The sequence below is a fragment of the Physeter macrocephalus genome, chromosome 8 (assembly GCF_002837175.3).
Source record: "Physeter macrocephalus isolate SW-GA chromosome 8, ASM283717v5, whole genome shotgun sequence".
NCBI classification, from domain to species: domain Eukaryota; kingdom Metazoa; phylum Chordata; class Mammalia; order Artiodactyla; family Physeteridae; genus Physeter; species Physeter macrocephalus.
Window position 1 is genome coordinate 65202807 of NC_041221.1, and position 21417 is coordinate 65224223.

At 38.4% G+C, this 21417-nt stretch overlaps 1 protein-coding gene across 1 annotated transcript in view; it reads left to right on the plus strand.

Annotated features, from left to right (window-relative positions):
* Positions 1 to 21103, plus strand: part of ZSWIM6 (zinc finger SWIM-type containing 6) — a 221542-nt gene extending 200439 nt beyond the window's left edge. The window contains exons 6-14 of the mRNA XM_024123181.2: positions 1077 to 1253; positions 1523 to 1669; positions 4996 to 5142; positions 6412 to 6672; positions 10427 to 10562; positions 13628 to 13785; positions 14417 to 14580; positions 16331 to 16412; positions 18076 to 21103. Coding sequence (XP_023978949.1) covers positions 1077 to 1253; positions 1523 to 1669; positions 4996 to 5142; positions 6412 to 6672; positions 10427 to 10562; positions 13628 to 13785; positions 14417 to 14580; positions 16331 to 16412; positions 18076 to 18938 — 2135 coding nt within the window. The 3' untranslated portion in view covers positions 18939 to 21103. The remainder of the gene's footprint in view (positions 1 to 1076; positions 1254 to 1522; positions 1670 to 4995; positions 5143 to 6411; positions 6673 to 10426; positions 10563 to 13627; positions 13786 to 14416; positions 14581 to 16330; positions 16413 to 18075) is intronic.
* Positions 21104 to 21417: the final 314 nt, after the last annotated feature.

Genomic DNA, 21417 nt, shown 5'->3' on the forward strand with positions numbered 1-21417 from the left:
AGGAAGCTCCAGATTTTACTTCTCATTTAGTTAAGCCTCAGAACAGTGAGGGGTGATACTTGAGCTAAATAAAGCACACATAAATAAAAATAGTTTGTTACCCTGATTGTCAGCTGAGGCTCTTTCTAAGGTTTCTGCCACAGTTTAAGGTAAGTCTGGAGTTGGGGACCCAAGGGGTGGGAGTGCAGGTAGAATTTGAACGATTTTTTCCAGAAGAACTGAATAATCCCAGAAGTTGGGGTAAAAATACCCTTTATTCCCCAAACATCTCTTTTCTCTGTCAGGTCCTGAAACTTGAACCCTCTTCAGAGTGTGTGCTTCTGCTCTTTTGTGATGCCCTGGCGTTACACTATGCTGGGGACATCACACCAGCCATGGAACCTGCACAAGAGTCAGGAGGCAGCCTGTAGGGGCAAGGTAAGTGCGCTGGTTTGTTTTGTAGCTATGTTGTGTGGCTTTGTGAAATGTTAAATATATGCATTTATGCCCTTTGGGATATAAAGTGACATTTAATCATTATATCCCAAGGAGCATAATAGTTTTAATTGTGCAAAACCGCACAATATAGTTAAAAAATACAACCAAAAGCACAACCCTTCTGCATATTTTTAAAGGCTGACTGCATCTTCCTGAAAGGTTCCATGGCTGGTGTCTCATCTCTTGCATAGTGTTTGTGAGAGCTGTTGATCCCATCAGGGCAGTCCACCACAGCACCTCAGAAGTGGGGAGCAGTGAGTTTTCATGTGATTTTTGTGCCGAGTGCCTCCTTTCAGTGTATTTGTCATGGAAACTAGACTTGACGATTCTTTTTGCAGGATGCCTTTAACCTTAGCTCTGATGGCTGCACAGTGTTTGTGTTTGATAAAACAAGTGAGTGAATGGTGGCTCTTTGGTCTGATTTGCCTCCTAGTACTTAGGACATGAGAATATTCACCCTTCATCCTTCTGCTTAGGGGGTGCAGGACAATGTGTGTGGGTGTGTTCATGAACATCTGGCCACAGAATGGTATGGTATGACTGATTTATTCACATGTGAATAATAGCTGACACGGCTTTCTGAATTGTGGAAAAAACAGATTCATCGAACAGGCCACATCGGACAGTGTTCACCCGAGCCATCGAGGCGTGCGATCTCCACTGGCAGGATAGCCACTTGCAGCACATTATCAGCAGTGACCTGTACACCAACTACTGTTACCATGACGACGCTGAAAACTCCCTCTTTGACTCCCGCGGGTGGCCCCTCTGGCATGGTAAGTGGCCAAACCGGAAAGACATTTCCATGACTTACTTCTTTGTTTAGTTTCTATAGCATTATTGGAGTGGGAGGAGGAGAGTTGAGGGATTCAATGGGAGATGGATGAATGCTTGGCAATAGGAGTTTTTCATTCAAATCCAAGTTCAGAAATGGTTTCTTGTGTCTTTTTAATAGTATTTCAGAGGAAAACATCTTACTATTAAATCCTGTTTTTATAGATATATCTGATAATGGCAACTTTCCCCCCTTAACTTTCTGTTTTAGAACATGTTCCTACAGCCTGTGCACGAGTGGACGCATTACGTTCTCATGGGTACCCCAGAGAAGCACTGAGACTAGCAATAGCTATTGTTAACACGTTAAGACGGCAGCAACAGAAACAGCTGGAAATGTTCCGAACTCAAAAAAAAGGTAAATGTGTGAAGGAGCCTGTTTCCATTGGAATGGGATTCTTGGTGATGATGTCACTAGGTTTTATGCTCTTTTGGGAGAGAGAACTTTTAAAATTAAAGCCATGTTGATGGCTTTACTCACCACTCATTTGAAATATTTAATAGCTGATCTGTGAGAAATGTTAGGCATCCCCCCACACACCCGTTGAATGTTGTAAGAAATAAAATTTTTTTACAAGTTTCTTAGGTAGGTTAATTTTTTAAAGGGGAAGGTGTTTTTGTTTTTTTTTTTTTCTGTTTGAGTTACGTCGTATGTCGGAATTATCTAAAATGCAAGTTAGCCAGATATTTCATTTTGTGAAAGAGCATTTTAATTGTGATATTAAGGGCTCTGGGGGCAGACTGCCTATGTTTGAATCCTGGCAGGAGGTCCCAGCTGGGAGACCTTAGGCATTGACTTGACTGTGGAATGGGGCTCGGTTGAGGACCAGTCTCTTAGAGTTGTTGAAAAGATTAAACTAGTTAATTCCTGTAAAGCACTGAAAGCAGGGCCTGACAGAGTGTGGAAGCACTATAAAACAGTTTAATTGTAATAATTTGTACATCAGGACATGATATGTATTTAAAGCGATCAAACAGAACTCCTGGGGACTGCTCTGGTGGTCCAGTGGTTAAGACTTCGCCTTACAATGCAGGGGCTGTGGGTTCAATCCCTGGGTGGGGAGCTGAGATCCCACATGCCTTGTGGCCAAAAAACCAAAACTTAAAACAGAAGCAATATTGTAACAAGTTCAGTAAAGACTTTAAAAATGGTCCACATCAAAAAAAAATCTCAAAAAAAAACCCAAACTATACTCCAATGAAAGCTAAAAAAAAACCCAAACAACTGGATTTTTCAAATTCTGTAAATAACATTCGATGAGCTGCCAACTGACAGGACACATTTAACTCCTCTTTATCTCAGTTTATTAATCTTTTAAATTTTAAATAAACATTACTTAGTAGTAGTAATTGCAAAAGGGTTGTAATGTGCATAGGCCCTGATCAAAAGAAAGACATATGTATGCTTTTTCTGATTAATCCGTGCACTTCTTTTTCTTCTGTAGGTGTATAAATCTTTTAATTTTTCTTTGGTAGGATTGTTTTGTTTTTATTCTGGAATTTTATATCTTATTCAGAGAGAAGTAGTTTTAGTTGTGGTGTTTTTTTTGCTTATGTTTTTGTTTTATTCCTTGGGTGATTTTACACACATCTAGGGAACAGCTAAAAATTATCAGTTGTTGTTGAAGTGGGCTGGAGACTGGAGCAAGTGTTTGTTGTAATTTTTGATATCCTCTATATTGGAAGTATTAAAAATGTTAACATTATCATTTATATGATGAAAGAAAATTCCAAAGTTACCATTGGAACCAAGGAAGGGGGAGCTCAGATGGGATTGGAATGTGATATCCCCAACAATCATTACTTTGTCCAGTTCTTTGTGTTTGTCATATCATCACTGGTTACCAGCTGTATTTACAAAATATGTTGCTTGGCCCTTTGCAAAATTTTTCTGAAATCTCCCTTCCCCTAAACACACACAATCTATGGCCAAAAGACATTTACTTCTGAAGAGTATAAAAGATTGAAATAGTCAGGCTAAGAGAGAGTGAAGTACTTTTTATACTGCAACAGGAGAGCTTGCTCACGATGATTATCAGAGTTTTGAAATTCATGTTGATCTTTACGAAGAAATGTTTTTAAAATTAGTTTAATTAAAATGTTACAATATCTAAGAAATACAAAGTGTAAAAGTGTTAGTTCATGTAGGTAAGTTGGAACACATGTTAAGATAGACTCCTTTGATTGTCTTTGAGGTCTTAGACTCATTTCTCTTTTATCCTGCACACAATGAAAACTTTAACTTCAGACTATTCTTTACTAGCACTGCATATTTATATCTCTCCCTACTTTTTTTTTGTTTGTCCATATTCAAAGAATAGGTTTTTTGTAACTGTTACAATTCCAAATTGCTATAACAGTTATTTCTTATGGGGCCAAGATTAGTAAATGAAGTATCTTGTACATTTTCAATATTATTTGGCATGATATGTCAACTTTTTAAAAAATTGAGATATAATTGACATATAACATTAGTTTCATGTGTACAGCATAATGATTCCATATTTATATATTTTGAAATGATCACCACAGTAAGTTTATATATATATATATATAGAGAGAGAGAGAGAGAGAGAGAGAGAGAGAGAGAGACTTGTTCCTAAGAGTAATGCTTATGTTTCTGTTTTCATCCTGGTTGTGTATATGAAAGCCAGTGACAGAAATTGAAGGGAGAGACCTTTCCAAGACCTTGTTCCTATAAATTTTAATACATTGTGCCAGGCCATGCTTTATTTTTATGTACAAATAGTTATAGTCCAAAACAGAAGACTTCTAAAGGAATACTGGACTTGCAGAATGGCTTTTTAGCTATTTACAAGCCAATATTTTTCTTGTATATTTTATATTATATATAGATTTTATTATAGTTTCCTTTAAGAAGGAACCACTATTATTTATAACTTTAGTAAACACTTAGATGTAAAATATTGCATTGTTTACAATAATGGAATATATCTTAAAATATTTGCAGCTTTTCTCTCAGCACTCTAACTTGAGAACTTGAAAGTTCTAACATTACGTGAAGAAAATGAAAAGGATATGTTTCATCCAAATTATATGTTATCTTCTGCTATAGTTCCCCTTTGTGGCAAAGGTCCTCTCTTAAATGACTTATAGATCCACGATAAGGAAGATTTTTATAAGGTGATAGGGGAGTAATTTAATAAATATTCATAGGGAAGTTCAAGTCCGACCCAGGGTACAGCTGCCTTCTAGACTCCATTTTAGATAACCCAGTGAGCACTGACTCTGAGAGTATCTTCTTAATGTAGTTGTAGAGTTAATTAGCCAATGATAATTCCAGGGGGACTTCTTAGTTCTCTCTAAAGACACTCCTAGGAAGTGAGGAGAGTTGTCCTTAGCTTCTCAGGTAAAAATTTAGCATTCATTTTTCCTCATACATCATAATTTAGTAGTGTAAATAGTAATGTTAACCTAGTAGCCTGGACATATGAATTAAATAGATGTTTGAGAGCTGTCTTGGGAAGTTAGTACCATTTATATTGTTTCACAGATGAACCTTTAGAACTTAAAATAGTTCACAAGTTGGGGATTTTATGTACCCTTTTTAATTAAAGAGGAATTTTGAATTGAATTTAGTATTAATTTGTCAGGATGCTGGAAATGATAAAGCCTTTCTGTCCTCTACTTCTCTCCATGTCTCAATTCCCTTTTCTTACACAGAGCTACCCCATAAAAGCATAACTTCAATAACCAATCTGGAGGGCTGGGTTGGACACCCCCTGGACCCTGTGGGCACTCTTTTCAGCAGCCTAATGGAAGCCTGCCGCACTGATGATGAAAGCTTCCCTGTGTTCTCAGATTTTACAGGTAAAACCATTGACATTTGTCTCATGTGCTTTTTTCCCCTAAACCCTGAATGGCATTCATCATTGGTCATTGTTTTTCTTCACAGTTTGTTTTATGAATCCATATAGTTAACAGTACTAGCAGTTAGCAAGAAAGGGTGTTCACACTTTTCAGGCAGGCTCCTACAAACTGGCAAAAGTCTTAGAGTTGACAATTGGCAGCATGTGTCAAGAACCTAAAAATATTTATTCCCTTCTAGTCAATGATTGTACATCTAAGAATTTATCTGCATTTATGACTATTTTCCAGCATAAAGATATAAAATAAGGATGTACCTCATGTGGGAGGGAAGAAGGACTGTCCCTTCACTACTCCCGTGGCTGGATTGGCTGGAGAGTTAAGCATCTAGCCTGTGGTGGTTGCCTTCATGGATTGTGGGTGACCCAAACTCTATCAGGAGGGTGAGGGTATAGGTATGATTTTGAATTCACTTTTCTTGGGAGTTGGACAGTTGAAGTTTGTTAAGAGTTTCTAATAGAAACACCTTAACAGAGATAAGAGAATCCTCAAAGAATCCTTCTCTTGTGATAACTGATGACTCTTTGATAACAAAAAGGACCATGAAATTGAGTTACACATATGTTGTATTCTCTACTGTTTTTGTTATAAATTACAACATTGTGATAAAAGTATGGAAAAATTTTTTAATGCCAGGCTTTAAAAAATTGATAACTATTGCAGTCATCATGTAATTTTACTCTTGTTTAATTAAAAATTTGTTTACTCTTAGGTATGCTCAGTATCTCTTCTTAGATTTATAGTTTTCTTTGGTGATTCATTTTTTTTTTTTTTTTTGTATGCGGGCCTCCCTCTGTTGTGGCCCCTCCCGTTGCGGGGCACAGGCTCCGGACACGCAGGCCCAGCGGCCATGGCTGACGGGCCCAGCCGCTCCGTGGCATGTGGGATCCTCCCAGACCAGGGTGCGAACCCGGTTCCCCTGCATCGGCAGGCGGACGCGCAACCACTGCGCCACCAGGGAAGCCCCCGGTGATTCATTTTTAGTGAGAGAAAAATATTTATAATATTCTATCCCCCAGAACATACACATTTAGTCATTCATGGTCATTTTTTAAAAGATATTGGAAAACTATATACTTTAACCTAAGAAATATGGTTTCCTGGCTTTCTTGGAGTTAAGTCAGTAATTTATTTGAGTACTAGGTAAAATAGATCGTACTTATCAGGGTACCTGCAAAAGTAGTTTCTGAACTCTGATTTCTTTTGTGACAGAGAATATGGGACAGTGCAAGTCTCTGGAATACCAGCATCTACCTGCACACAAATTCTTAGAAGAAGGGGAATCCTATTTAACGCTAGCTGTGGAAGTAGCCCTAATAGGGCTGGGACAGCAGCGTATTATGCCTGATGGGCTGTATACCCAAGAGAAGGTTTGCCGGAATGAGGAGCAGCTCATTTCCAAGCTTCAGGAAATTGAATTGGATGACACACTGGTGAAAATTTTTCGCAAGCAAGCAGTCTTCCTATTAGAAGGTAGTATGATAAAGAACTTTCTCACTTGTTTAGCCCATTTTATTTAGCCACTCAGCTTTCTTATGTTGGGAGTACGCTTAATATGGTGGTTATCTTGATTGGTATGGTCACTGAGTGTCATAAGCATGTTCACTTTCCAAAAAATAGTATCGCTTAATAAAAAAGTACAGATGTTTACATGTTTATCATTTGATTTAGGTGGTCATGTAAGATAACCTGCTAGAAATGAGCCCCATTTAAATGCCACCAGCTTTAAAAAGGACTGTTTTTATTTAGTCTGTGTTGTTCCTGAGGTAAATGCAAGTTTGATATTTAGTGAGTTATTGCTGGTAGCCATATTCCTCTTTGCTTGATCAATTAAGTAATAAAATGGAAATTGGCTGGCATTCCTCCAAATTATTGGCTGTTACGTTGACGTCTGGGTTTTGAACATGTGATTTGCACATGCTGACAAAGGACCAAAGACTGCAGAAGTGAATTTCCACTGCGCTAATTATTTCAGAGAATACATTAGGTATAGATTCATCAAAGTAAAGGTTTCATAGAATCACTAAGGCAAAGTCTAGTTTTCTTTCTATAAGGTCAAGAGCTAAAGGGCCTAACAAATTTTGGATGGCATTATTTTTTTTTAATGTTTTTTTTTAATCTCGAAAAGAATAAGTGTAATTAATGTGGTAGCCTAATCTTTTACACAGATTTAGGTGATGTCAAATCTTTTAAACTGCTTCTGTCTCTCAAGTACATGTGTGTTATTTCTGTGGATTTCTCTGTGATTAATAAGCTCATACAGTATGGTATCTTCATCTTATATTTGGAATGGCTATATATAGGGAAGGGATTTAGAGAAAATAGCATTTCAAAACTCTTTATATATCCAAACCTAAAGGTCTATTTGAAAAAAATATTTTCATTAAATATATTATACATTTATGTGTTTTAGAAGTGCACCTTAAAGGGGAAATATTCTTCTGAATAAAACATGCTTAATTTTGGTAAAAATTCCTAATAATTTTTAGAAGCACTCTCTTGAAGTTTTTTTTCCCTAAAGATAAAAGCCCATCTTGACAAATTTCAAATGATCTTGATCCTTTCATTACTGTTTTAGTTTCCTGTCATATATTTCCTTTTGATATAAGCAATATCATTAGCCATAAACTTTTCTATGCTGGCTCTTAGTAACTCTTGGTAACTGCCTTATGATTTTCATTATACTGAGGGAAAAGGTGAGGATGTGTGGTTTTCAAAGTTGATAGTGTCTGATATCTGTTCATCACTTACCTTTTTAAATGTCTCTGTGTTCATTACTCATCAATATTTTTTAACTTTGTCTTAGTCTTTGATTAGTCCATACCTTCCCATTAAACATTTTAGTGAGAACTGTGCTCTGTAAGGAGTGCTGATGACCCACCCCAGCCTCCTCTCTTTTCCCAACCTTGCTAGGCCCCAAAGAGTGGTTGGTGCAGGACAGGAAGAAGTCCAAGGGGAAGCCAAGGGACCATTTCTATAAACTCCAAAAGATAAGCGCTCCATGATTGAGATGACTGCACTGGGCACCAAGGTCTTCATACACTTATACTCTGTGAATTTCAGGGGCAAATTAGTTAGCAGACTCAGGTATCTGAAAAAGAGGAAGCAGTAACCCTGTATTTTGTTGCTGAGTGTTAAATCGCTTCTGGACACAGTATGGGCACATTGAATCAATTGGCATATTGGAAAAGCACTTCTGGGGAACTTAGATTTCAAATTTCAGTTTTTCATTTTTCAGTACACCAGAGTTCAGGCATTACACTGACTATTAATCAACAAATGATTCTGTGATACCTGACTGAATGTTTTGCTTGTTGGGAGGTGTTATTATGTTGATTATGCATCCTGGCCTTCCCTGCATAGTATAAAAAGGGAACTTGATGGTACAAGGGAAACACTGAAAGGAAATGGAAGAGAAATGAAGATGGAAAATATACAAGTTTGCTATAATTAATCCTTAAAAAAATAGAGTTAATGTCTTAGTCTGCTTAGGCTGCCATTAAAAAAATACTACGGGTTAGGTGGCTTAAACAATAGAAATGTATTTCTCACAGTTCTGGAGGCTGAGAAGTCCAAGGTCAAGGTGCTGGCTAATTCAGTTTCTGGTGAGGGCCCTCTTCCTGCCTTGCAGATGGCTGCCTTCTCCTTGAGCCCTCACAAGACAGAGACAGAGATCACTCTTTCTGTCTCTTCTCATAGGTCACTAATTCTGTTGGACCAGGTCAAGGCCCCTATGACCTCATTTAACCTTAATTACCTCCATAAAGGCCTTATCTTCCAGTCACATTGAGAGTTGTGGCTTTAACATATGAATTTAGGGGGAGGGCAAACATTCTATAATATAACAAATAATTTGGCCTCATTATATGAACTAAAGGTAAAACTGTAATGCCTTATCAGCTTTTGAAGAATATCAGATTGCTAAAACATTTTTAAATGTCTTAAAGACAAAAAAAAAGATTAATAGATTTGATAAAATTAGAAATCTAGGATGGATTTTAGTTTGTCTAGGTAAAAAAAAAATAAGTTATTTACATGACTTTCAAAGTACTTTAATAAGGAACAATTCAAAAATACTAACCAAAGAATAAAACAAAGAAATTTAAAAACAACTTCTGTTAAAATGATCTAACATGTATCATGCTCCTACTTAGTGCGCAATTCAGGAACTCCTCTCACCATTTCCTCTGAACTGCATTTCTTGCATTCTAAACTCTTCACCAGACTTATTTTTCTCATGGAAAACAAATGTATTATGTCCTTTGAGCAGTAGTGTCATGATTCATAATTCTAGAAGTCATGAAACCAATGTTACCCAAAGGTGACATGGAAACTAATTTATAAAACACTTCATAGTAACTAAACCTCACAGCACCTAAGTGGAAAGTAGTTGAACCAACCACTGTGGTTTCCTTTCAAAATTTATTTTAAAAGTTGGTATCGTCCCTCTTAGGGTAGCATTCAGAGAGCGCACAGGGGATGTCAGCTCTGCCACCATGCCTGTCACAACTTACTAAGAAATGAATTTTGACAGTTTAAATATAATTTTACTTTTAAAATTGGTCTTTTGAAGCCCAAATAGTGGTAGAATCAGTTACTTTAATTTTTTTTTTCTTTTGCCTACGGTGAGTATTATTCTGGTCTTTTATTATTAAGCCTTTATGAGAATTAATATCTATTTCTGCTTATTAGAAGCAACAATATTTAAAGTCTTTGTATTGGGATTTGTGGTTCAGAATCCTCCCCATCCCGCTGAAACAGAGAACTCTTTTCTGGAAACCTGGCTTATTTGTGCCCCTAAGACTGACTGGGTCTGGGGCAGGTTCCAAAGTTAAGCTGTAGAGTCATCTGTGTTTTTGAAAATCTGGATGCTCAGATATCACACACTGAGATAGGGTCTTTCTTAAATTCAGTGAGGTTTCCTGCTTTGGAGTGTTTATTTCTCTGAAGCAGTTATAATGTGAACAAGTTCTGCCCCCGTAGTTCTGTGATTCTCCTTTTAGCTGTGGCACAGGGAATTGTTCCTGAAGTGAATTTGATATCGTATACTCTACCCTGTAGAATCATTTTATTAAGAATTGTATTCGTTTCTACTATGTCACTTAGATTACATTCTTAACTAGATTAGCATTGTTTATAACTTTACATAAAAAATTTAAACTATACTTTACAAGAAGTCTTAGTTCCTTTTTTAGGAATGTAAAATGTGTATACTCTCTTCCTACAGCCGGACCATATAGTGGTTTAGGCGAAATAATCCATCGGGAGAGCGTTCCAATGCACACATTTGCCAAGTATCTCTTCACCTCTCTCCTACCTCATGATGCTGAATTGGCATACAAAATTGCACTGAGAGCAATGCGGTACGTATTCACAGCCCCGCCGGGCAGAGGCAATCCAAATCCCCCACTGGGAAAAATGGCTGTTAACTGACTTCTCATTCATTCATTTTTCTTGTAGGCAGCAGAAAAACTAAAAAAAAGCTTCTTGGGTTGTGGTGGTGGTGGTTTGTTGGCTTGTTTGGCTTTTGTTTTAAAGTAAGGGAAGAATGGTATTCTTGTCTGCTGTCACACTCATGTTCATGGTGGCTTTATCCTGCTTTTTCTTGAAGCTAGAATTTGGGACTAGAGAACAACTTCAGGCCAAGTTTAACCACAAGGCGGCAACAGTTGAAACCTTCCTAAATAACGTAACTGTTTAGAAAAAATCAGATTTTTGAAGCAGTGGTAAACAACACGTATACTTGACTGAATATAATAATTGAGAGAGCCCTTCACACCGGCTGTAATTACACATTCCATCAGTGGCGCAGGCAAGCCATCCTAGCACCGAAACACCTTTATGCTCCACTGGAGGATGAGAGAAGATATGGGAGCTGTATCTAGTGTGGAAGGCATCGCTATTTAGGGGTCTTCCAGAATTGGTTCGCCTCAGCTTTGTTTCCATCCGCCCCTCAGTCCCTCCTCTTCAGTAATAACAATTAGAACACATTCTCTGCTGCTGACCTTTCTGTTTTCACCCTCCTTTTAAAAAAAAGTCAGTTCACAAAATAATTATTTTTATCACGAATTTGTTCTAGCTGAATAGTTTTTAATGAACTCAAGATTAAATTTTTCAGTCTTATATATAACCTTTTAAACTTTAAGGACCTGAAAGGAATATCTACCTTTCTTAAAACATGAGCTTTTTTCCTTTTGTCTTTTTTTTTTAATTAACACACTTAAAATTTTTTTGTGTGTGGTAAAAGTCACATAATATAAAACATACCATTTCAGCCATATTTAACTGTACAGCTCAGTGGCACTAAGTACATTTACATTGTTGTGCAACTCTTTAACACAGTTTTGTTAAAGTGCCGATTAGACCCTGTTATTGCCACCTAAAGACAAGCCACGTACACACATAAAAGCTTGAGGTGCTGGAGAACAGTTTGATTCCACAGAAACTTTTCATCGAAGATACTGTCTCTGCAGCCAGTGTAATGGATTCAAAAACAATGCCTTTCCTGTATGAGTATAGCTTATAAGTCGCAGGAGGCCTCTTTTATGCAGCAGTAGAGTGTGTTTGTATTTGTGTGTGTGTATATGTGTACCTGTGTGTCATTGTGTATTGAGGCTGACATCCTTTAATTTGACATGCTTTCCTTGGCAACATGAAATCTCATTAACATATCAGAGAAACCTTAAAAGTTCTCTCTTGTCTGTTTTTAAAATATCAAAAAATAAAATAACTAACATAAGCAAAAGTCCCCCACCAAATTACTTTATACCACTTGGTTTGTATTTTAGAGCACAGTTTTATAAGTACATTCCTATTCCCATTTTTGGAAGCTGAAATGGAAGTTATCAGATGAAGACAGATGTTCAGCTCTATAGTTACTCAAATCCTAACAATTCTGCTACTGTGGTAAAGGGAAGGATACTAATGTTATGATGCCACCAGATGCTATTGCTACAGTTACTGTAAAGTTTAAGGGTAAAATAGCTAAGGTTTCTCTGCGGTTCTGGCTTATGTGAAGGTATCTGTCAGGTGGGGAGGCTTGCTTTTCTAACACTCAGAAACTCATTTATGTCCACCCTTGGTTGCTGCCCAGGCAGTTAGTTAACGGGGGACACTAGCAGGGCACAGGGGAATTGTTTTCCACCTCTTCTCTTCTACCTGCCAAAGGATGGCCACGGGAGGGAGGTGGTATGAACTACTAGAGCATCTCAAGGCAGCCAGGGGAACAGAAAGGAAAAGAGACAGGTAGCTTACTTCTTAGTCCTTCTAGAAGGAGAGGGGAGGTACTGAAGAAGGGCATTTTCACAGTCATTTTCTCATCTTTCCAGGGACGTTGACTAGTTTGCTCTACAGCAACTCTGGAAGGATCTGCCTGTGAATATAGGGATAGTCTGGGTTTTTAAAAAGCTAAATAGCAACCCCACCAAAATTCTTACTACTTAATTGCCACTATCTAATGCTAACATCTCTGTCTGTAGATAAAAGGAAAAGGGAATGAGGGATATTTGGCTTACCAGAGCAATAATTGCTGTTGGGTAGGGCCCCAAGCCCAGCCTCACACCCTGACCCTGCTAACTTCTCCTGGTCCCCAGCTCTTACTCCACAGTCCCTAACACTGGTGTACTTGAGGGAAGGTCAGTGTTTTGATGATTGTAAAAAAATTATTGCAGTTATAGCTACTCTACTAATCTATTTGGTGCTTATTTATATTTGGAAGAGACCGCCAAGCATGTGCTTTGTTTCAATAGTTGTTCTTTATTTGTCAACATATTCTTAAAGATACATTGATTAAAATAAGAAATCATGCTGAATTTATGCAAGACTGTCAAGGGACAAATACTTGGATCATTTTCATCCATCATCTCTGATACGATTGATAGAACATTTTCTAACTACCAATTTCTGAAGTAATAAGGAACTAATTATGCAGAAAGTATGAATATATGGAAAGAAGTCATTTTTGTTTTACTTTCCCTCTTACTTTGTTTTAATAAGTTAAACTTATTTGTCTCAGCTATACACTGATTCCTAACGGTTGTAATCTCAGTTTTAAATATCCACTTGACTATCAGTTTCTTCTGATTTTTATTTTTTAATGAGTGATAAGATTCAGAAATTTTACAGTAGGTAAACATTAAGACTTGTGTTTCAAACCTCTCCATTGTTACACGTCTTAATTTCCTTGAATGTTGCCATTTTCTGAATGATGCTAAAGAAAGGAAACCTCTTAGGGTTAGGTGATGGGCAATTAACGAGGTAACTTTAGCATCCAGACAGCAAAGTGTAGCTGTACCAGCTCTTCCCTCACCGAGGACCTGAACAATCTCTCCCAGCATCTAGCTGCTCCTCTGGCTTCTGGGCAGTCCCTGTGGCCAGGGTGATGGACAAGTGGTAACTAAGAGCCGCCTGCCTTGTCTTGTCATTACAGGTTGCTAGTGTTGGAATCCACTGCTCCAGCGGGAGACCTCACCCGTCCACACCACATGGCATCCGTTGTTCCCAACCGGTACCCTCGTTGGTTCACTCTAAGCCACATAGAATCCCAGCAGTGCGAGCTGGCATCCACTATGCTCACTGCAGCCAAAGGTAGTGGCTTGTCCTGAGGCCTCATGATTATTTTGTTAGTTTGCCTTTTTATTTTAAGGGTCATGTTTTCCATCAGATTCTCAATAGTGGTGCTTATGTTGTAAGGGATCCTTTTCTTTAGATGTTAGCTTATGAAGCAAAACAGGTGCTACTCATTTGAGCTGGCATTTTCCTCATTTAACTGCATCATTAAACTTGCTGCTGGCAGAGTTTGGGTTTAGTTACCATGCCATGTAAATGGTGGGTGAGCTTCAGAGGCAGATTAAAAAGTTGGGTTACATTTCTTCTCCCTGAAATATTCACCAGAAATAAAAAAGCAGGAACCTGAGAGAACTATTTGCTATCTCATGTTGGTTCTGGTTCACATGCGCTTTTACTCATGAGGGTGTGTCTCAGTGTATCTTTTTCCTGAAGCCGGGATTCATAGATATGCAATAACCTTGGGACACTTAGTTGTAACATCTGTGCCATCGTGAACATTTCATGTAAAGTAACTTGTACTTTGTGTTTTGTTTTGTTCCTTTTTTAACTCCCTCTGTGTGTGTGTGTGTGTGTGGTTGTGTGATTTTTGTTGTTGTTGTTTTGCTTTGCCTTGCTTTGCTTTGATTTGGTTTCGCCTTGTTCGTTGCAGGCGATGTTCGGAGGCTGGAAACAGTATTAGAATCCATCCAGAAAAACATTCACTCCTCATCCCACATCTTCAAGCTTGCCCAAGATGCATTTAAAATAGCAACTCTCATGGACAGTTTGCCAGACATCACTCTTCTGAAGGTGTCTCTGGAGCTGGGCCTGCAGGTATGTGACTGTGGTCTTTCCTGGGGCACCAAGGACTGCTAAATAAAAGCATCATCCTAGGGTGCTGCTGTTTGTTTGGATTTTTTAGTGCGGGTACATGACTCTGTTGCACAGATCTGTTAGACTTCAGGAGAGCACTGTGCTTCGCAGTTGTGGTCATTCCCACCTGAAGCAGACTGCTGCCTCATGTGTAGGACTGTACCTTTAGAAGCCCTGTTTGTGTCTTTCAATAAAAAAATCATCTTCTGTATTAGAGCCTAACATCACTGTTTCTCCTTTAATGAACTGAAGAAGAGTTCTTGCTATACATGGCTTAAATAAAGCTCTCATGTATAATAACGATTCATTTGTTAGGGTTAAATTTTTAGAGGAAGTACAGATATTTACTGATGTTTGCACGTTCATGATAGATGGACAGTTCTGACTCCTTTTTATAACGCTGAGAAACTTAGGGTAAAGGAAGAGGGATTGGGCCGGGGTCCAGCTTCAGCTTCAGCAGGCCTTATTACCAAGGACATTTTGAGTTAGTCATGCAGATAGATGTTTGCTTCCTTATAGTATCTGAAAAGATTACTGTATAGACCAGGAACTGAAAAGTTTATATTTCTCCTTTTCTCAGGGAATCTCTATTAACATTTGTGTTTTTTCCTCCATAAAAAGCAGTGAAAGAAATTGTCATCTTCTAATTTTCTAAAGTATGGGGACTAGAATGCCCCAATTAGATTATTAATATGGTTTTCTAGTTACGGCTTCTCCTTACAGTGATTAATAAGGTTAAAGAATTAGACTGTAGAAAAATGCACTTGCCACTTACAGTACTCTACAAGCAGAGGGCATGGGAGATTGCATTTAAGCTATACAATGACATTTTAGAAGTTTTCTTTTAAAAAATAAATTCTTGTTGTTTGGCTTATTTTTGTTATCATTTTCCTCTTAAAGGTCTGATGCAGAAAGAGCCATTAACATGAGTTTTCTGGGTATTTGGAATTCCGGCAGATTGTTTTGGTAAATGGCAGATTACTGAGAGCTTGCTCCCTGCTTCCTCCTTCCTGGGACCCAGGAAGGAATCCCATAGGACCTTTCCCAGGCTTTAGGAATATTATGTCCCTAGATGCTCTGAATCTTAAAAAATGAGGGAAGCAGGACGATATGGTTAATTTTATCTTGGAATCTATTAGAAAGTAAAAAACAAAATTAGATTGCTAACGATGCCAAAGGTGATTTCTTTCTATAGACCTGGGGTTATCTTCTTAATCGCCAGGAAGGAACAACCAGAGATTGAAGGGATAACTAAAACAATTATTAAAAAAAAAAAAAACCTCTTTCTTTGCCAACTGAGGGTTCCTAGTCAGAATTAATTCATGAGGTGGCTCAGAAATTTAGAACCATGGAATATTAAAGCTGGAGAGGAGAAGAGGGCATGGGCTGTGTTTAATGTGCCAGTCCAGCCCTTGGATTTTGCAGAGGAGAAAAGTGGTCAATTGAGTGACTTGCCCAGGTTGCCACGTCTAGTCAGTTGGCCTACCAGGAGTAGAACACAGACCTCCCGCCTCCCAGGCTGGGGCAAGGCCAGCAAGGGGAGCTGTGGGTAAGTCCAAATTCATATGCACAGCTTCGTTCCAAATAAGGCTCTCCGTCCTCCTGGTAGTAGGGAGTCTGCCTGATAATTTATACCTTGGAATGAATTGTTTTCTTTTTCCATTGACTTAGGGATAATCTTCCAAAACATTTTGTTATCCTGTCTTCATAGGTTATGCGAATGACACTGTCGACCTTAAACTGGCGCCGGCGGGAGATGGTCAGGTGGCTGGTAACGTGCGCTACTGAAGTGGGTACGTAAGTCAGGGGCAGGGGCTCCCCAAGGCGCCTCGTGGTCAGATTTCACTTATTTCCAGGTACAGAGAAGAACATTTTCACTTCTTTACCTTGACTTCTCCAAGGCTCCTGCCCCTTCTGGCAACCTACAGGGGCTCTCTTCCCCGAACCCCACCGTCAGCCTTCAGTTATACACACTTGCACTGTTCCTGTCACATCTGTGGGGCTCCAACTCTTACTTAAAATGGAATAAGTCAGGGAGCAAACACTTTTTATTCAGCTGTTCTGTCACACTTAAGGTGCTTTCAGTAACTTTTTGTGATAATCAAGTTTACAGTTTCATATTCCAGAGTGAATCTTTCTTTGGTAGGCAGCAAACCATCTTTGGAACTAACTTTAGACTGTGGGTTAATGGTTCAGGTCACTTTAATGAAAACAATATAAAGTTATCTAGTTGCACTGAGTTTTTTTCTTCACCATCTGAGGGCATTCGTCATGGTATCCAACAGAGAAATGACCACTGGGTGTGGTTTAGGTGAGCTTTGTGAGAATTTGTAGTAGCCATAAGAAGATCCCCGTTTGCCCATACAGTGCAATCTGTGAGACCCTTCAGCCAACTATTTCCCCTCTGCAGCAATAAATCATAACTAAAAAACCCATACATTCCTGGCGAGAAGGCGAACACAAACAAAATGGTGGCTGTTTGGAAATAAATGTGGGTTAAACTGTCTTCTACTTATTTGCATCAGAAAAGGATACACACCTCCTGCTGAGAAGACACTGCTACCTCAGTGCTTATCTAAAGATTGACACAGCAGATACTAGAAAAGCATTTTTCTTGTTATTTTTCTTTTATTAATCTATAATGGTATGTTATCTTGAAAAAAGGGAAATTGGTCTCAGTATAAAAATTGTATTACTGAAGTGATGCTTTAGTGAAGCAATACAAAGATAATACCAGTTCAAGAACTGCCACATCACTCCCCCTACCCCTGCACCAAGAAATAGGCCTTATTTCTCTTAGATTTAGTACCTGTGCTTTAAATGGCCCACATTTAGGATTTTCTTACAGCTGAGGCATATTGCATCTGTGTACTTAAAAATGGTTATTTTAAAGACCTTGTCATCCATTTCCAACATCTGAGTCGTCTGTATGTCTGCTTCTGTTGACTCTTTTCTCTTGATTATAGGTCACATTTTCCTGCTTCTTTGTGTGTTTAATCACTTTTTGTATTGTGCGCACTTTAAACTTACTTACACACAGGCACACAGACCACATAAAAACTCCCCATTTTGGTGAGGGTTGTAGTTTTTCTGACTCAGATTCTGTGGTGGGTAACTGACAGGAGGCCCCAGTGAACTAGAACTCATTAGCAAAAAGCCACTGTCTGAGATGGCAAGCAAGCAAGCAGCAGCACAGTGCAAATACCAGCTACCGAGAGGATTAGTTCTTTATTACAGGAAGTTCATGTTCCTTTCAGGCATTTCACTGAGTAGCAATCTATAATAACCTTATTCTAAAAGGTTGCTCCCAGGCACATTACCTTACAGGATTTTCTGACCTAGCTCATGTCCTGTGATGGTTAACAATGTAAGCAAGCATTGATTATAAAGTGGAAATAAGGCAAGACCTCTGGGCATCCTCTCATCAGTAATGGGGCTTCTCTGTGCTCCTTGCAGGTGTTTATGCCCTGGACAGCATCATGCAGAGCTGGTTTACGCTTTTTACTCCCACTGAAGCCACAAGTATTGTTGCAACCACCGTGATGTCCAACAGCACCATCGTCCGCCTCCACCTGGACTGCCACCAGCAGGAAAAGCTGGCCAGCAGCGCCCGGACACTTGCATTGCAGTGCGCTATGAAGGACCCTCAGAACTGTGCCCTCTCCGCGCTGACCCTGTGTGAAAAGGATCACATAGCTTTTGAGACGGCGTACCAAATTGTTCTCGACGCTGCTACAACTGGCATGAGCTACACCCAGCTCTTTACAATAGCACGGTACATGGAGCACCGCGGGTACCCCATGAGGGCCTACAAGCTGGCCACCCTGGCCATGACCCATCTTAACCTGAGCTACAATCAGGACACGCACCCTGCCATTAATGACGTTTTGTGGGCCTGTGCGCTTAGCCACTCCCTTGGTAAAAATGAGCTTGCAGCTATAATACCTCTGGTGGTCAAGAGTGTCAAGTGTGCAACGGTACTGTCAGACATTTTGCGCAGATGCACTCTGACCACTCCTGGCATGGTGGGACTTCACGGAAGGAGGAACTCTGGTAAGCTCATGTCACTGGACAAAGCCCCCTTGAGGCAACTCTTGGATGCCACAATCGGGGCCTACATCAACACGACACACTCACGGCTCACACACATCAGTCCTCGGCACTATAGTGAGTTTATAGAGTTCCTCAGCAAGGCCCGAGAGACCTTCTTAATGGCGCATGATGGACACATTCAGTTTACACAGTTTATCGACAACCTGAAACAAATCTACAAAGGCAAAAAGAAACTGATGATGTTGGTTCGGGAGAGGTTTGGTTGATAGAACTTGTATGAATGGGGGTGGGGGGGGAATGGGGGGGACAGTTTGTTTTTACTTGAGCCTGCCTTTGTACCCTTTTTAACTTAAAGAACAGAGCCACACCGGTATTATATGTGTATAGTTATATTGCGTTTGCAGACTAAATTGTCATGTGAAAGTTTGTGTGTTTTTAATTTTCTTCCCTTTTTCTTTCTTTTTATTTTATTATTTTTCTTATTCTTTTTTTTGTTTTTGTTTTTTTGGTTTTGTATGAGAGAGAGGTTAAAAAGGTTTGGTTTACACTGAGTATATGTTGTCAAGTGGCAAAAGTCCACATAGCTCTCCTGTTTTCTGTATACGTTCACAGCCTCAAAAAAAAATAATTGAAATGGCTTTAAAAACCAAACAAAACACCTCCATCCTGTGATAAGTACCTCGAATGGATTCAGCTTTACTCCTTTGTAACTCATCTTTACATTTTCAGCATATTTAAACAAACCAACAAAACGAAAATACTAATAGTTAAAAGGCTGACCCACGTGGCTTTGCAGTGCTGTTCGTCCAGAAGCATGGCACACAATGCTTGTGCATGTGGAAACTTAGCGACTGTCAACATACATTCTCAGGGATTTATCAAAAAAATAAAAATAAAAAAAGAATGAGAGCATTTATTGTACTGTATATATATTATAGTATATGTCTGAATATTGAAAATATAACATTAACTAATTTATAAAAAATATTCTATGTAATGCAAAATACTTGAAGCTGCAGTAGCTTGGTTTTAAACAAAAACAAAAAAAAAAAAACTGAGAGAAAACCTATCAGAAGGACTAAAAGTGCGCCTTGCTTCAGGGTTGGCTCAGGCGGTGAACTTCATGCTGGGCATCTATGCAGAGCCACCTTTTGGATTGCATGGTTTGACTGAGATCTATTGGGAGAAATTATATATGTATATATATTTATACAACCTATGTATACATATATATATGTATACACACAGACACAAGACACACCAACCACAACCACTACACCACACATGCTTGTAACAGGCACTAGAATAAAGAGGGACAACAAAATACACAGCCAGAGCAGCAAGCCTTAGCATTAAGAATATACAGTATGCCGGAACCTGGGGTTCGTGCCTCCTAGCCTAGGAAACTTAAAAGAAATATCCTTTTGACAAAACGCAAAATGTTTTCCAAAACAATTGACATCTGATACATTACGCCTTTGCAGTGAGCTAATAATAAGCTAACCTTTGTGCACAAATAACATTATATATATTATATATCTATTCTGCATAGGTATTTTGACTTTGTGCAGGACAGAAAGTTGTGTAGGTATGACTGTTCTACTTTTCAGTTTTCTTTCTTTTATTTTTAAATATATTTTATTTTCTCTAGAATTACTCAAAACAAAAGCAGCCTTCTATCTTGCCTTGTCTTAATGCTTTAAAATAACCAAACTGGAGATCTAACTACCAAACTGTTCATTATATTATTAAATACCAACTTTGGTTACAGTATAGTGTCTTTACTTTAGCTGATGGTTCTGTAACCTTGTGCTTTTTAAAGCAATTTTTATGTTTTGGTGCAAAAGTTGTCCAGTGTCTCTTGTTCCCTTCATTAGAGAACATGCTAGAGGTATGTTTGTAGGTATTTTTGTTTAGAAGAACTATTTCATGCGCTCCATTTTATTTATTATAATAGGTAAAAAGAAAAAAAAAAGGTTGTACTTCATCACCCATGTAAACATGCTCATGAAGTTGAAAGTAATTAAGATTTGATACACTGATATCAATTTATTTATGTAACTAAATCACTGTTTTATAAACTTGTTAATGATCAACAATTTTTGTTTTGATTAAAATTAGTTTTTTGAAAGTTGATTCTGCCTCCTTTATGGTATATCTCTAATTACGCTTGAATTCAGTGATTATGGACGTGGGTGTTACCACATCTCCAAGTGTTTTAATACCATATTCATTCATTCAGTAAATATTTATGTACTGTTTTCTAGGCCCTGGAGATGTAATGGTGAATAAAACCAGACACTGGAGCTTACTTTTCTGCTTAGTGGAAAAGACAGACATAAATCAGATAATCACAAAGATAAAATATGGGACAGAATAACCAGTTTTTCTTCAGTCTGTACATTTGGTCATTCTTCCCTAATAAACTATTATTTAAGATGCTCAGTACTTGATATATTTATTAAATGCTAAGTTTGTTAGAGGTTTTTTTGTGTGTGTGGTTTAAAGGAAATTACAATATAAGGGGTAAATGCTACATATACATTATAAACATCTGTCTCACCCCATCTCCATCAAAAAATCTAAATGCAAAATGACGCAAATACGTTTTTGGTGTGGTAAAACCACATCATAAAACATACCACCTTAACCATTTTTAAGTGTTGTGTGTAGTGTTGAGTGTATTCACATTGTCATGAAACAGATCTCCAGGGCTTCCCCATCTAACAGAACTACATACCTGTT